The 13,008-nt window shown below is 40.3% G+C and overlaps 1 protein-coding gene across 1 annotated transcript in view; it reads left to right on the plus strand.

The window, feature by feature from the left end:
• Window positions 1-13,008, plus strand: part of TLN2 (talin 2) — a 426,734-nt gene that overhangs the window by 395,644 nt on the left and 18,082 nt on the right. The window contains exons 56-57 of the mRNA XM_090270695.1: window positions 9,125-9,230; window positions 10,322-10,446. Coding sequence (XP_090126821.1) covers window positions 9,125-9,230; window positions 10,322-10,446 — 231 coding nt within the window. The remainder of the gene's footprint in view (window positions 1-9,124; window positions 9,231-10,321; window positions 10,447-13,008) is intronic.

A 13,008-nucleotide genomic window follows, 5' to 3' on the forward strand; every position in this document is an offset into this window, starting at 1 on the left:
CATGACCTAGGTAATGAATACTGTCTGAAGATAATTGTAATTTTTCCTTAGGGACTTTGTGACTTTTTTCAGCTAGCTGTTGCAGCAAATAAATGGAATCTTTCATGGACACCTTTTTTTGTTAACTGAGCACAGCAAGAGGTCATCTATACACTGTAAAAGGGTCAATTTTCCCAGGGAACTGGAGGATGTTTAGATCTTAGTGAAATACTTGGGAGAAATAAGAAGGGACCTCTGAACGCTTAAGGCATGACTGTTCAGGTATATTGTCCCTTGTTCCACATGAAGGCAAGTCGATGTTGCTGTGGGGGTACACAGGGATGCTATAAAGGGCCGAACAAAGGTCTACAACAGTGAACTGTTTTGAGTCTGGAGGAACTTGTGACAACAGAGGGTTTGGGTTTAAAACTGGGAAATGAGATAACTATGTTACTAAAAGCTCTCAATCCTGGACAAATCACCATCCTCGTCCTGTCCTTGGCACGGAGAATGGCGCCTCTGATAGTTAGGTCTCAGGCTGTAATGTCACTTTTGCCCTGGTTAATGTTGCTCAGTTGGTCGGAGCGTCAGCTCATAGCCAGAAGGTTGAGGGTTCAATTCTCGATCAGGGCACATACCTAGGTTGCGGGTTTAATCCCTAATCCAGGCACATGCAATCTCTGGTCTGGTCCATGCGCTAAGGAAGGCAACCAATCAATGTTTCTTTCTCTCCCTTCTGCTCTCTATAAAAGCTATGAAAAAAATGTCCTTAAGTGAGGATTTTTTTTTTTTTAAAGAGTCAAGTTTAATGGTAGCCCATAGATTTTCAGGCACTTCATTTAAATTGGGGGAGCTTTGTTGGAATTCTTCCTCTTCTATGTCAAGAAGAGGCTGTAAGGAACATAATAGATCAAGTTCAGGTTGGTCAGGAAATTCTATAGGAAGAGTTCCATTTGAAACAACATGTGGTAGCCCTTCTAATTTAGAGAAGAGGTATCCACCTACCAGATTGACTGGGGCTGTGTCACAGAACAAAGGGGGGATGTTTTTCAGTGAAGGGTCCCAGAGTCATTTGTACTCTTTGCGATAAAAATTCTCTCTAAATTTTATTAGATGCCCCGACTATGGAAAATTCCTTTTTTTACTCTAAGGGTTTTTTGTGCAATGAGGGTGGGATTTAAAGTAGAAATTTTAGTTTCCACGTGACTTTTCAAGGAAAGTACAGCAAGTCCTCACTTAACATCTGTAGTCCCTTGGAAACTGCAGCTTGAAACGAAAGGACTTAAAATGAAACCAGTTGTATCACAGGCTAAGTGATATAAACAGGAGTGAAGTTCCTACAGTATATTTCTGGTCGCAAAATCATCACACTTCTAAATAAAGACCCCACACACTCCTAATATTAAATATTGAAATAAATGTAAACTATACACACATTTAAGAAAGGTTAATAAAAACAGATAATTCTTTTTCAACCTGTTTATTCCAATTCAGGGTCACAGATGGCTCAGCAGCCCAGGATGCAAGGTGGGACCCACCCTGGACAGGACACCCTACCATCGCAGGACCATTGACACCCTCACTCACGCAGACAGGGACAATGTAGACATGACAGTTCACCTCACATGTACATCTCTGGGATGTGGGAGGAAACCAGAGCTCTCAGAGAAAACCCACCCAGATGTGGGAAGAACATGCAGACTCCCCACAGACAGTGGCCTCAGCTGGAAATTAATTTTTTTTCCATCAAGGTTATAATAAAACAACATTATTCAAGGACCAGCTATACTGGTCATAGCTTACTGGAGAACCCCTCAGAGCCCCATCAACTGTAGGGGAATCCTTGGAAGTAGATACGGGGACATTTATTTGAGTTGATGTTGAAAAGTTCGCATAGGGCCTTTAAGGACCATCTTTTTTCCAGTGTCCCAGTTTATTACAATTGAGACATCAATATCTGGGCTAGTGTTTGATGATGGATCCTAGAGGAGTGCAATTTGAGAGTCCCAGGTGTGATTTGGGGTCTCTGGCCCTGGAGCTGTGATAGTGATAAAGCTAATAGCTTGGTTGATTTTCGTTTTCCATCTTGCTCCAGGGTCCTTTCAAAATGCTCAGCTATAGTCATGAGTTCAGTTAGGCCAGTGTCCTCCCATCCTGTTTTCTGCCTTTTATCAGCCCACTAATCTCAGCAGATAAGCTACTTACCAAGTGAGCAGTTAGAGCGGGTTGGGCGACCCTATTTATCATATGGAACCGGAAAAGCCGTAGGAGAAGGGCTTCCAAGCAGGCTTCAAAGCCTGCCACAGATTCCTCTCTCCCATTGGCATGTTAGAATAACAGACCAATCAGTATGGGCAAGGTAGACTTTAGGAAGGGCTTGTGAAATTTCAGTTACTGTTTGCAAGCTCTTTCCAGTCAAGAATTTTGAATATCCTCAGTGGTTGTCCTTTGCTTCCTGCATTCATTTTTGGGCTTTCCTATGTTCTACCAACATGTATACACGTTGATAAAGATCTGGCAGGGTTTTTTCGTTTTTTGTTTTTGTTTTTGTTTTTCTTTTTTTGAGGGATTTAAAGTTATTATCAGGGCCTATGGCCCTGGACTGCCAGATCTCTTATTCAATGGATTTGTTTTCTGTTATAAATTCTTCCTTCCAGAGAAACAGGACTCTTAAACCTTACATGTGCAAACCTGGGTGGTTGATGTGTCTGTTAAAAACCTGCTACATGAGTTTCTTTTCATCTTTCTATAAAATTATTGCCATTGTAACCTGTAATTATGGTAGAAATATAAGTGTCCTGTTTCTCCATGGCTGTTTTGAGGTTCATAGTATGAAGGTAGTCGTTGTTAAAATTAAATCATTCATAGAAGGAAAAGCTAAATGACATTAAAACTTTTATGAAACATACAAAAAAATAAGTCTCATCTTTTGCAAGGATGCTTTTGCCTATTAGTGGTGACAAGTACCGATGGTTCTGACTTTCAAGGAAATACCTTGGAATAAAATATCATCATGTACATATTTGTTCCCATATTCATTTTCGTCTGTTTAGAAAGCTAGATATACTCTTTGAAGGGTATTTTCTAATAAAAAAATAGAGGGAAAAAACAGCCTCCATAGGAAAATACAAGTTGCTAACTAAGAATTATAGAGGCCCTATGACGCTGTTCTGTCACCTCAACTCTGGACATTTGTGGTTTTCTGGGGCCTGCTGCTAAAAATGAGTTCACATTTCACTTTATTAGCCCTAACTCCTTCTCCAAAGCAGACTTTGAAGAAAATGGGCAACAATGAGGCGAAGCAAGGAAGATTGTTCCACACTGAGAGGCCTCTGAGCCACAGGGCCTCTGGGGCCAGTTCTGATAGAGACTCAGCAAGAAATGAGGAAAGTGGAAATGCACTCACAGGGAAGCTAGAGTGTATTTCTGAGGGAACTTCGAGAGACAGAACCAGAAAGCAAAACCCAAAGTGCCAGTGTAGAAAAGACATCAGATTTGTGTTGAAATTATCTTTAGGGTAAAAGAAAAGAACACTAAGATTAGATGAGCTATTTAAAAGTGGTGAATAAGAAAGCAATGAAAAACTTGAGATTTACACACACACACACACCCCATCCTGCCCTCTTCACATTCTCTAATCTGTATGGGGTGACCATGGATCATCGTTCTGAAAAGAAAGCCCACCGAAATCCAAACTATAGCAGTAGTCGTCCTGGGCCACTTGCAAATTTGACTTCTGTTTTAGTTGATCAAGGAGGATGAGTAAGATCCCTGAGGCTGAAGAAAGAAAAGGTAATCTCTGATGTTTACAAAGGGGAAAGAGAAAAGTAGAACTTCAGGCTTGGAGAAAGTATCCAGCAACTTACAGAAATAAATTGAGGTCACTTTCAGGTGGTACAGTGAGATTCAGGGATTTCTTTAGTGGGCTGCTTTTCTTAAATGAGGGCACATAAAAATGTGGGAGGAATTATACTGCTTTAGCCTTGTTCAGCTCAAATATCTTATAGCCAAGGATTCCTAACCTTTTTTAGCTTGTTTGTATATTTTCGTTTTACTATAGAATAGGTTTTAAAATGCAGAAAATCAGATCAACATCCATGTGCCCATCACCTGTAATTAACTAATTTTGTTAATTAACATTTTTTTTCAGTTGGTTTATATCTTTATTTTTTTAAAGAAATCTCTAAGTAATAATGAATCGTATCTCTTACCAATCCCATTCTCTTTTTTTCACTCTGTCTGGGTGCAAATCACTATCAAGATTTTAGCTTTCTTAACCTTTTGTGGACCTTGGGCCCCCTAGAGCAGAACACCCTTTCCCTGCTTCCCCCACCCTCATCAAAGAAACAGCATACACACAAAATGGTCCTTAAACGCTTAAGAGGGTTGTCAGACCCAAACGCCTAGCTGGATCCTTTTGGAACTGAGGCTCCAAATTGAAAACCCCTACTTGGGGAATCCTTTTCTTTGAAGAATCCAGTTAGCAATCAACAAACAATTTGGGCAGAGCCAGCTCCTTGCTGCTCTGGGAGCTGCTTTATGAGGTACTGGACATGACCATTTGAGCAGTGCTGGCCTCCTGCATTTGCCGTTTGCTGGTTTTTCATAGAAGGTTTGTGTTGTGGGGCAAAAGGCAACCACTTTACCCCTGCAGCAATCGGAGTTCAATATTGCTGCAAAAGCAGTATTGACAGGGTTAAAATTACCCTTGCTTCCCACGAGAAGAAAGTTAATTTGGTTCTGTCTGTGCCTGCTATTAGAAATCATATTGATTTAATCGCAGAACAAAAATAGAACTTCTTTCCCCCTGCTTTATCGAAATAGGTTACTTTGTCACATGACTATTTCCTTTCTGAGAGCCATGGTGTATACAGAAGTGGTTCTCTTTCTTCATCGAGGCTCTTTTGAAGACAGAAGTCCTTCACCACTCCACTTAAGTGATGTGACTCTCCCCACCACACCCTAAACATTTTTTTCAGCATTATTGAGGTATAATTAATATGCAGTACACATAAAGTGCACAATTTGAGTATCAACATATGAATACATCTGTGAAAGCATCACAACAATCAAAATGAACAGAGCTATCACTGCTCAAAACTTCCAGGCAGCCGCTGATCTGCTTTCTATTATAAACTTGTTAGCATTTTCTAGACTCTTATATAGATGGAATCATATAGCATGTGCTCCTTTTTGTCTGGCTTCTTTCACTCAGCATCAGCTTGTTCCATTCCATCCATGTAGTGTGTATCAATAATTTGTCGCCTTTTATTGTTAAATAGTATTCCACCATGTGGTTGTGCCATAATTTGTTTATAATCCTATTGATTGACGTTTGGGTTGTTTCTAGGTTTTGATTATTACAAATAAAGCTGCTAAGAACATTCTATAGTATTAAAGAACAAAAAGTTCATCCAAGTAAACCTGAAGATCTAATTGGCTTTATTGAGCAATCCATGAATCGGGGCAGCATCCTATCTAGCAAATAGAAGGGAATGCCAAACAGTTGTATAAAACTAAAGGGTTTTTTATAGGCACAAATTGGACAGGCTAAGAAAGTCATTAGCAAAAGAGAAAGGGTTGTTTCAAGTAAGGGCACCTTTCTTCAGGAGGGAAGGCAGCAGGGGTCTTGTCAGGAAATTCCTTCCTGGGTGGGGTTGAAACAACAATTAAGTCTCGGTTTTCTGTCCTGGGGGCAGGTGGCTCTGCCTTGGACCTGTTGTTTCTTTTTCTTAAGAATATACAAGTCTTTGTGCCTGTACATGTTAATTTCTCTTGCATAAATAACTAGAAATGGAATATTTATGTCATAGGGTAGGTATGTTTTTTAAGGTGTTAGGAAACCACAAAACTGAATGTTAAAGTGGTTATACTATTTTACATTTACATCAGCAGTGTATGAGAGTTCTGATTGCTCCACATCCTTGTTAACCCTTAGAATGGTAAGTCTTTGTAATTTTAGCCATTCTAATAGGTATGTAGAGTTACCTCATTGTGTTTTTAATTTATACTGTTGAACATCTTTTTACATACCTGTTACCTTCTGCATGTTTTCTTTGATGAAGTGTCTGTTCAGAACTTTTGCCCATTTTTTATTGAGTTGTCATATTATTGAACTTTTGGAGTTCTTTATGTTTTTAAGATAGGAGTTCTTTGTCATATATATTTTCTGCAAGTAGTTCTTCACAAGGTCTTCTGGTCCATGAACATAGTATATCTCTCCATTTATTTAGATCTTCTTTAATATTATTTTCAACAATGTTTGTAGTTTTTAACATTCAAATCTTGCAATCTATTGTCAAATTTAATTCTAGTATTTCATAACTATTGGTGCTATTATAAATTTAATTCCCAATTTAACTTTTAAAATTTAATTCCCAATTTTATTGCTTGTATATAAAAATATAATTAATGTTTATTGAATTTATGTCTTGTGACTTTGCTGAACTCATTTATTAGTTCTAGAACTTCTTTTTTACAGATGCCTTAGAATTTTCTACATAGACATTCATGTTGTTTCTGAACAAATACAATTTCTCATCTCTCCTGTCATCTGTGTGCCATTTATTTCTTTTTCTTTTTTCACTGGCTAGGAATTCTAGTACAATACTAGTAGAAGTGTGAGAACAGACATTTTGACCTTACTTTTGATCTTAGCAGAAGAATATTCAGTCTTTCACCATTTACTATAAGTCTCCCCACCATATCTTTAACTCTTTGCTTATTCGTGTTGTATTGGACATGGTAGAGAAACCATTTAACACACCTATGGACTATTTGGCTATTCAGACCTTGAGTGATAACCATTATTCACCTGATAACCTTATAACATGTATTGTTTCAGACATATATTGTATAAGCCTTTTATAATTAAGTGGTGGTAAATGCTACCATTTGAGTTTAGAGCAGTGGTTCACAACTTTGACTGTATATGACAATCAGCAGGGGAACTTAGAAAATCTTGATGCTCAGGTCATACACCAGACCAATTCTATCAGTAACATTGATGGAATTATATATTAAATTATATATTTATACAGTCCTTACTACAACTCTATAACAAAAGAACTGTTATGATCACTCAATTGGTAAGTAAAGTTTAGAAAGGATAAGTAACTGGGCCAGGGTTACACAGGCACACTGACTCCAGACCCTACATATAACCAAATTGCTTTCCCATTGCTATGTTAGAAAGTAAAAAGCACTTAGCCCCTCCTTCCCATCTCTCCATGGTTCTAGTGTTGTTTTGGAACTGGTCTAGGAAGCCACCATATTAGGAATTGTTCCAGTAGTGTGTTGGTCTCTTACAGTCATCCATTTATTTGTTCACCTCTTCACAGGTCTGTACTGAGTTCTTAGTATCTGTGTAGAGATGTGTGTCTATCCTAGGGTGAGATAATGAATAATTGAAATCATAGTACAGTAGCAAATATAAATTTGAAAGATTGTAAGAGAAAGGAGGATAGGAATAGATATATATGAAGTGATGTTCAAAAATCTTTGACCAGTCAGTCTGAGTATGTAAACATTCTCTTTATGCTCTGGTATATCTGGGCTGATCAAAGTATAACCCATTGGCTCCCAGCACTAGATTTTTTACCACATTTCTTACCACATTTGTCTTCTTTTTTTTTTTTTTTTTTAAGATTTTATTTTTAGAGAAAGGGGAAGGGAAGGAAAAAGACAGGTAGAGAAACATCAATGTGTGGTTGCCTCTCACATGGCCCCCAGCTGGGGACCTGACCTGCAACCCAGGTGTGTGCCCTGCCTGGGAATTGAACCGGCGACCCTTTGGTTCACAGGCCAGTGCTCAATCCACTGAGCCATACCAGCCAGTGCTGTCACATTTTTCTTATAGTTATGACATGAAGGAGTTAGGCCAGGGTTCAAAAGTCATCTTTTTCAGACTCCTGAGAATGAATATGTACCTGGCTAGGTGAAAGAGGGGATGGGATACCAAGAAGGGAATTAATATTCAATGAATGCCTACTATGTCTCATTGAGCAAGATACTTGCCATTTATTATTACATTTGATCTTTATGGCAGCCCTGAAATATAGGCATTACCCCAGTGTCACAAGCAGAAAACAAGTTCTAAGGGGTTCAGTAGTCTGCCCAGTCACAAACCAGTTGCAGGCAAAGCCAGGTTCAAACACAGATCTTTCCAATCCCTGAGCCCATGCCTCATTCCCTGCTCAGAGGCTCCAAAATTGTCTAGAAGGAGACAGCGGTTGTGCTTTTCTCCGGAATGTCTAAAACATTTCTAAATCTGAAGATTACCATTGCACAACATGGGAGGAGATGAAGCAAAGAATGTTGGAAGAGGAATTTTGAAATTAGGAAGGAACAAGTGGGTATAAGTCAGAATGTAAATCCATGGCGAAGGTTGGTGAGGAGCTCTCTGTCCATTTCTTAGTACTGTTCTGGAATGAATTTGGGAAGAATTCAGCTGGGATGCCTTTTAAGTTAGATTGTGGGTTGCAGTTCCAATATATATATTTTTAACACCACAAAAAAAAAAGCAACAGACATTTTTACAAACCTTTGAACTAGTTCAAAAGAGGGAAAGTCTGTGACTTTTCCCCCAGAAGAGCTTGCAGTGAAAATGTTAGAAATGGATCATTCTTTTAGGAACAACCCTCCTAATTAGTTGGTTATTGTTGCTGTCTTGATGATTTTGCTCCCAAGACCCCATCTGAGTGATAACATTTCTTCTTCTGGTACCACATTTGTTTTGTCACAAGTTCCAGCTGACCCATGGCCTTGGGCTTTTGTGTCCACTCAGAGTGTTCTTGGGTAATGATGGGTAATTTTCGTGTGCATGTCTATATTTTATGTACAAGCAGAAGTACAAATAAAGGACAATGGAGGTATAAATAAAGGTCAAATAAGGTTTTTGTCTCCTCTATGATCTTAAGGAAATATGTCAGAAAGGACTACAGAGAAAGCCCTGGCCCGCTATTATTTCTCATATGAGACTGAAGATCAGTGAGTTTTACATGTTTTCCCCAGGATTCTGCAGTCACTTGGTGACAGAGTTACAACCTAAAACCAGAATGTCCAACTGTGCCCACCAGTAAGAGTGTGCTTTCTATCGCAATGGTTGCCATCTTCCTTACACATTTGGCTTGTTTTTCACTTGTAGGTTCTTCAGAAACCAACCCCGGAACTCAAGCACCAGCTGGCTGCTCTCTCCAAGCGAGTCGCCGGCGCTGTGACTGAGCTCATTCAGGCAGCAGAAGCCATGAAAGGTAGGGTGGACCCTCCTGTGTCCTTCCGTGGGGCACCACCCCAAGGCAGTGCCAGTACAGCAAACTGAGCAAAGACAACATGCAGCAACACAAGCCCTCTTGGCCTATGCAGTCAGAAGGAATATAGTGAGGTACTTTTTTTTTTTAAGCAAATAGGAATAGAATTAGATTTAAAACGTCATATTCTCCTGAAGCAAGTCTTTTCTCCAGTCTTTATGTTAAGGACTTAAATGGCTTAATCTAGAGGTCCTCAACCTCCAGGCCATGGGCCAGTACCAGTCTAGGCCTGTTAGGAACCGAGCCGCACAGCAGGAGGTGAGCTTGAATGTAATGTGCTTGAATGTAATGCACTTGATTCATCCCAAAACCATACCCTCAAACCCCCCGCCAAGGTCCATGGAAAAATTGTCTCCCATTAAATGGATCCCTGTTGCCCAAAAGGTTGGGGACCAATGGCTTAATCCATCTAGAACTGTTCACGTCTCTTTTAAAGGTCTCACCACTTATTTTTTCTGTGTTTTCTTTCATCAGAATACTTATTCTTATTTAAATACTATCCTTCATGTTTAGAAAATGATGCTTTCTGGGTACATTGTTGGCACACCCCTTCATGATTCCATAGAAGCAATTAACTCACCAGGGAAAGGTTTTCTCACCAGTGTCTCTTTGTTTGAATTGAGGTGACTGGCCATTCCTCATGAGTGCCCAGGAGAAGAGCATAGTAATCCTCTTTGTGCTCAGCATGGTCTCAAGTCTCCTGAGGTTGCTTGCTTTTAGTCATGGGCCCTAAGTTAGAGGTCAGAGTCATGTTAAAGCTGGCCTTGATCCATTAAATACTGATTTTTGAAACTATCACTGATGACTGCTCCTTGGTAGGGCTGTATGCACAGCTGGTGTAGAAAACCAGAATTAGACAGGTGCCCCTCTGCACCCAGCTGCTCTCTGAGAGCCAGAGAGTCAATCCCCTAGGACAGTGCACCTACTAGGCTCATGGAACTTCTCTGCATGCAAGTCCAGATACTCTTTGTAATTAAGCCAGTACCCTGAGGTTCACAGCTACCAAGAATGACCCTGTTTGGACTGATTTTTAGGAACAGAGTGGGTGGATCCAGAAGACCCAACCGTCATTGCAGAAACAGAATTACTGGGGGCTGCAGCATCCATTGAGGCTGCTGCTAAGAAGTTAGAGCAACTGAAGCCAAGAGCAAAACCAAAAGTGAGTGTCCGTGTGTGGCTGTTTGTCTGTGTTGGTAGGTCTTCCGATGTATGGCTGTGAAACAGAACTAGGTCTGCTGCAGGGAGCTCCTCTTATTCTGAGTGGTTAGCAAACTACAAACCTGCTCTACCTGTCCAGCACCTTTTTACAGGGTATGGAAAAAACCCAGTGGGAGAGTTAGGTTAACCACCCAGAAAAATACCTTTGGATATCCAGAGGAAGAATGAGACATTTACAATCTTGATTTAGTTCCATTATAGATATAAAGCAGGTATTGGATGCTTCCTTTAAAAAGTCCCTATTACTGAATGTGAGATTGTCACCCTCAGATTTTCTAGTTTCCATATGCCTTTAATAGAGAAATAGCAACACTGGGTCTCTCCTTTTCTAAAAAATTAAAAGAAGGCCATATGACTCTCAAAAGTGCACCCAATAATTAAATTTTTCAGTATATGCTGGAGACTGTGATTGGATAATGTGTGTTCTCCAGCTGTATTTGTCATCTAGATAAGTGTTTAGAACTTAAGACCATGAATATGTGTTAAGAGAAAGAGCCATTAAGTTTGTGCAGTAGGGAGGACAATTATTAAGTAAAAAGGGTGGTGAGCTAGTGCTGTCTGGGGGCAAAGCCCAACCCTGTTAAGAAGCTATAACCACCCCACCTTGAGAAGATAGTAGAACCAGAGGAGGCCTCTTTTTTGGTTTATTCAAGCAAGTTTCTTCTGGTACCTGTAACCTTACCTCCCTTCCAAGGACCCAAATACATTGGGAAATAAAATCTGACCTTTCCCCTCAAAAAAAGTTGAGCCCCTCAGTTTATGTAGACCTTGATCAAATTCTACCTTTTTTTGTGAGACCAAAAGAGGGAGTGTGAGTGCCGGAATACACCAAACCGCCCCAAAGCAGTGCCTGCCTGGGTCAGTGTTGTGTGTCAAGTACACGTGAGCAGACAGTGAATCTGTTAAGCTGGGGAACATTCTTAAAACCATGGAAATCTTAGACCCAATCTCCTAAGAGTCACTCTAGACTCGGTAAACACATTTACAATTTTTTCTCATCAAAATGTAATTGAAGAGTTTTGGCTTCTGATTTTGGGATTTCTCAAGGTTCTCTTCACTGGCATCTAACCTGAGGATCTCGGGTTATCTGACAATGAGTTTTTCTTAACAAACTTAAGAGCTAAGTGAGGGTATAGGAGCAACTCCATTTCCTGGTTATATCTGTTTCTGCTTTGTAAATCAAGCTAGTTGTGAATGGAAAATGTACTTTCAACTTAAAAAGCAAACAGCCATCATTGACTAATATCTAGAGAGCTCATGCTTAATTTGTTTTTCCTTTTCCATACATGATTTATAACAAGTGGCCTCTCTTGGGAAAGCTTCTGCCTGCTAATGCTGAAGTCCTGTCAGTGGACACTCATTCTCCTTGAGAATTAGTCTGGTACTCATTTAACATTAACATGTCACCATATTCCAAGAGCTCCTGTTGCAATCCTGTTCCCTTTGTCCTTTTGCCAGGTCCTTCTGCATCCTTGTCTGTCTCTGAATCTGGGTTTCCCTCTACCGGCTGTTTATTGACCTGACGAGTTTCGATCTGAAAAACAAAGTTATTAGAGTTTCTACCCAATAGGATTGTTGTTATAACAAATGAGCTAACTTAAGAACACAGTGCCTGGTATACAGTAAGACTTAGTAAGCAGTAACTGTGTCAGTCTCACTGAACATAGGCTTTGGGGACTTTTATCTACTACCTCCTAGGAAAGTGCCTGAAATAAAAATTATTCCGTAGAACCATGAGCTGATGGCCTAAGCACAAAGAAGAAGAAAAAGAAGGAAGAAAGAAGAGCAAAACAAAAGGTTCCGTTGATTGGGTGCCAAGCATGTGCCAGGCAATCTTCTAGGCGCTTTACGTGGGTTAACTCATCTGGTCCTCACAAGTCTGTGAGGCAGCACTGTTGCCATCCCTGCTCTACTGATGCAGAATCAGGCAGGTTACCTGGCCAGTGTCGGGGGGCCAGGCCTGAGCTGACAGCAGTGTGTGTGGGTGGCAGTTCTAGTCCGGACCAGTCCTCTTGGCCCACCCAGTGTCAGAGAGGCTGGTGCAGTCCCACGGGAGAGGTTTTCAGTTTGCCCATACCCTTGAAGCCATTAATCCCAGCTCTGGAATCTGTCCTGAGAATGAAATCCAAAAAGGAAAAAAGTTGTGTGTGTGTGAGAGGGTTGTTCCTTTCACCCTTGTTTGTAGCAGTGAGAAGCTGGACGTGTCCTGAATGTCTCCTTGAAGGAAAAGGATGTGGCTATTAAAAAGAATGGTTGATAAGATTATGTAGCATCAAGATGCTCATAGAATAATGTAAAGTTTAAAAAAGAGAAACAATACAAAATTGTGTACTTGTATGGTTACAACTCTGTAAAAATCACTTGCATATGAAGGAGACAGGTGGGGAGTCTATAAGAATGGTGGAATTGGGGTGGTGGGAGGGTCTAATGAGAGCGCGTAAATTAATGATGGCTGCTAACGTGGGCACATGGTCACGTCCCACACTACTCAGGATCATTCAGC

The sequence above is a fragment of the Furipterus horrens genome, unplaced genomic scaffold (genome assembly GCF_987537825.1).
Source record: "Furipterus horrens unplaced genomic scaffold, mFurHor1.1.pri manual_scaffold_3, whole genome shotgun sequence".
Taxonomy (NCBI): domain Eukaryota; kingdom Metazoa; phylum Chordata; class Mammalia; order Chiroptera; family Furipteridae; genus Furipterus; species Furipterus horrens.